Source organism: Haliaeetus leucocephalus, unplaced genomic scaffold, assembly GCF_000737465.1.
Source record: "Haliaeetus leucocephalus isolate CR32 unplaced genomic scaffold, Haliaeetus_leucocephalus-4.0 Scaffold473, whole genome shotgun sequence".
In the NCBI taxonomy this organism is placed as follows: Eukaryota; Metazoa; Chordata; class Aves; order Accipitriformes; family Accipitridae; genus Haliaeetus; species Haliaeetus leucocephalus.
In genome coordinates, this window is record NW_010972909.1 from 8,478,873 (window position 1) to 8,479,107 (window position 235).

General features: G+C 78.3%; 1 protein-coding gene across 1 annotated transcript in view; it reads left to right on the forward strand.

The window, feature by feature from the left end:
* Positions 1–8: 8 nt before the first annotated feature.
* The window catches only part of CMAS (cytidine monophosphate N-acetylneuraminic acid synthetase), an 11,951-nt gene continuing 11,724 nt past the window's right edge, over positions 9–235 (forward strand). Inside the window, exon 1 of the mRNA XM_010575431.1 lies at positions 9–169. Coding sequence (XP_010573733.1) covers positions 9–169 — 161 coding nt within the window. The remainder of the gene's footprint in view (positions 170–235) is intronic.

The following is a 235-nucleotide window of genomic DNA, read 5'->3' on the forward strand; positions in this document are numbered from 1 at the left end:
AGCGCGGCATGGAGGCGGGCGCGGGGGGCTCGCGCGCCCACCTGGCCGCCCTGGTGCTGGCGCGCGGCGGCAGCAAGGGGATCCGGCTGAAGAACATCAAGCTGCTGGCGGGGGTGCCGCTCATCGGCTGGGTGCTGCGCGCCGCCGTCGACGCCGGCGTCTTCCACAGGTGCGCATGTGCCGCGGAGGGGCTGGGCCGGGCGCCTGTGGTGGCGGGGGGGAAGCGCGGCCCGGG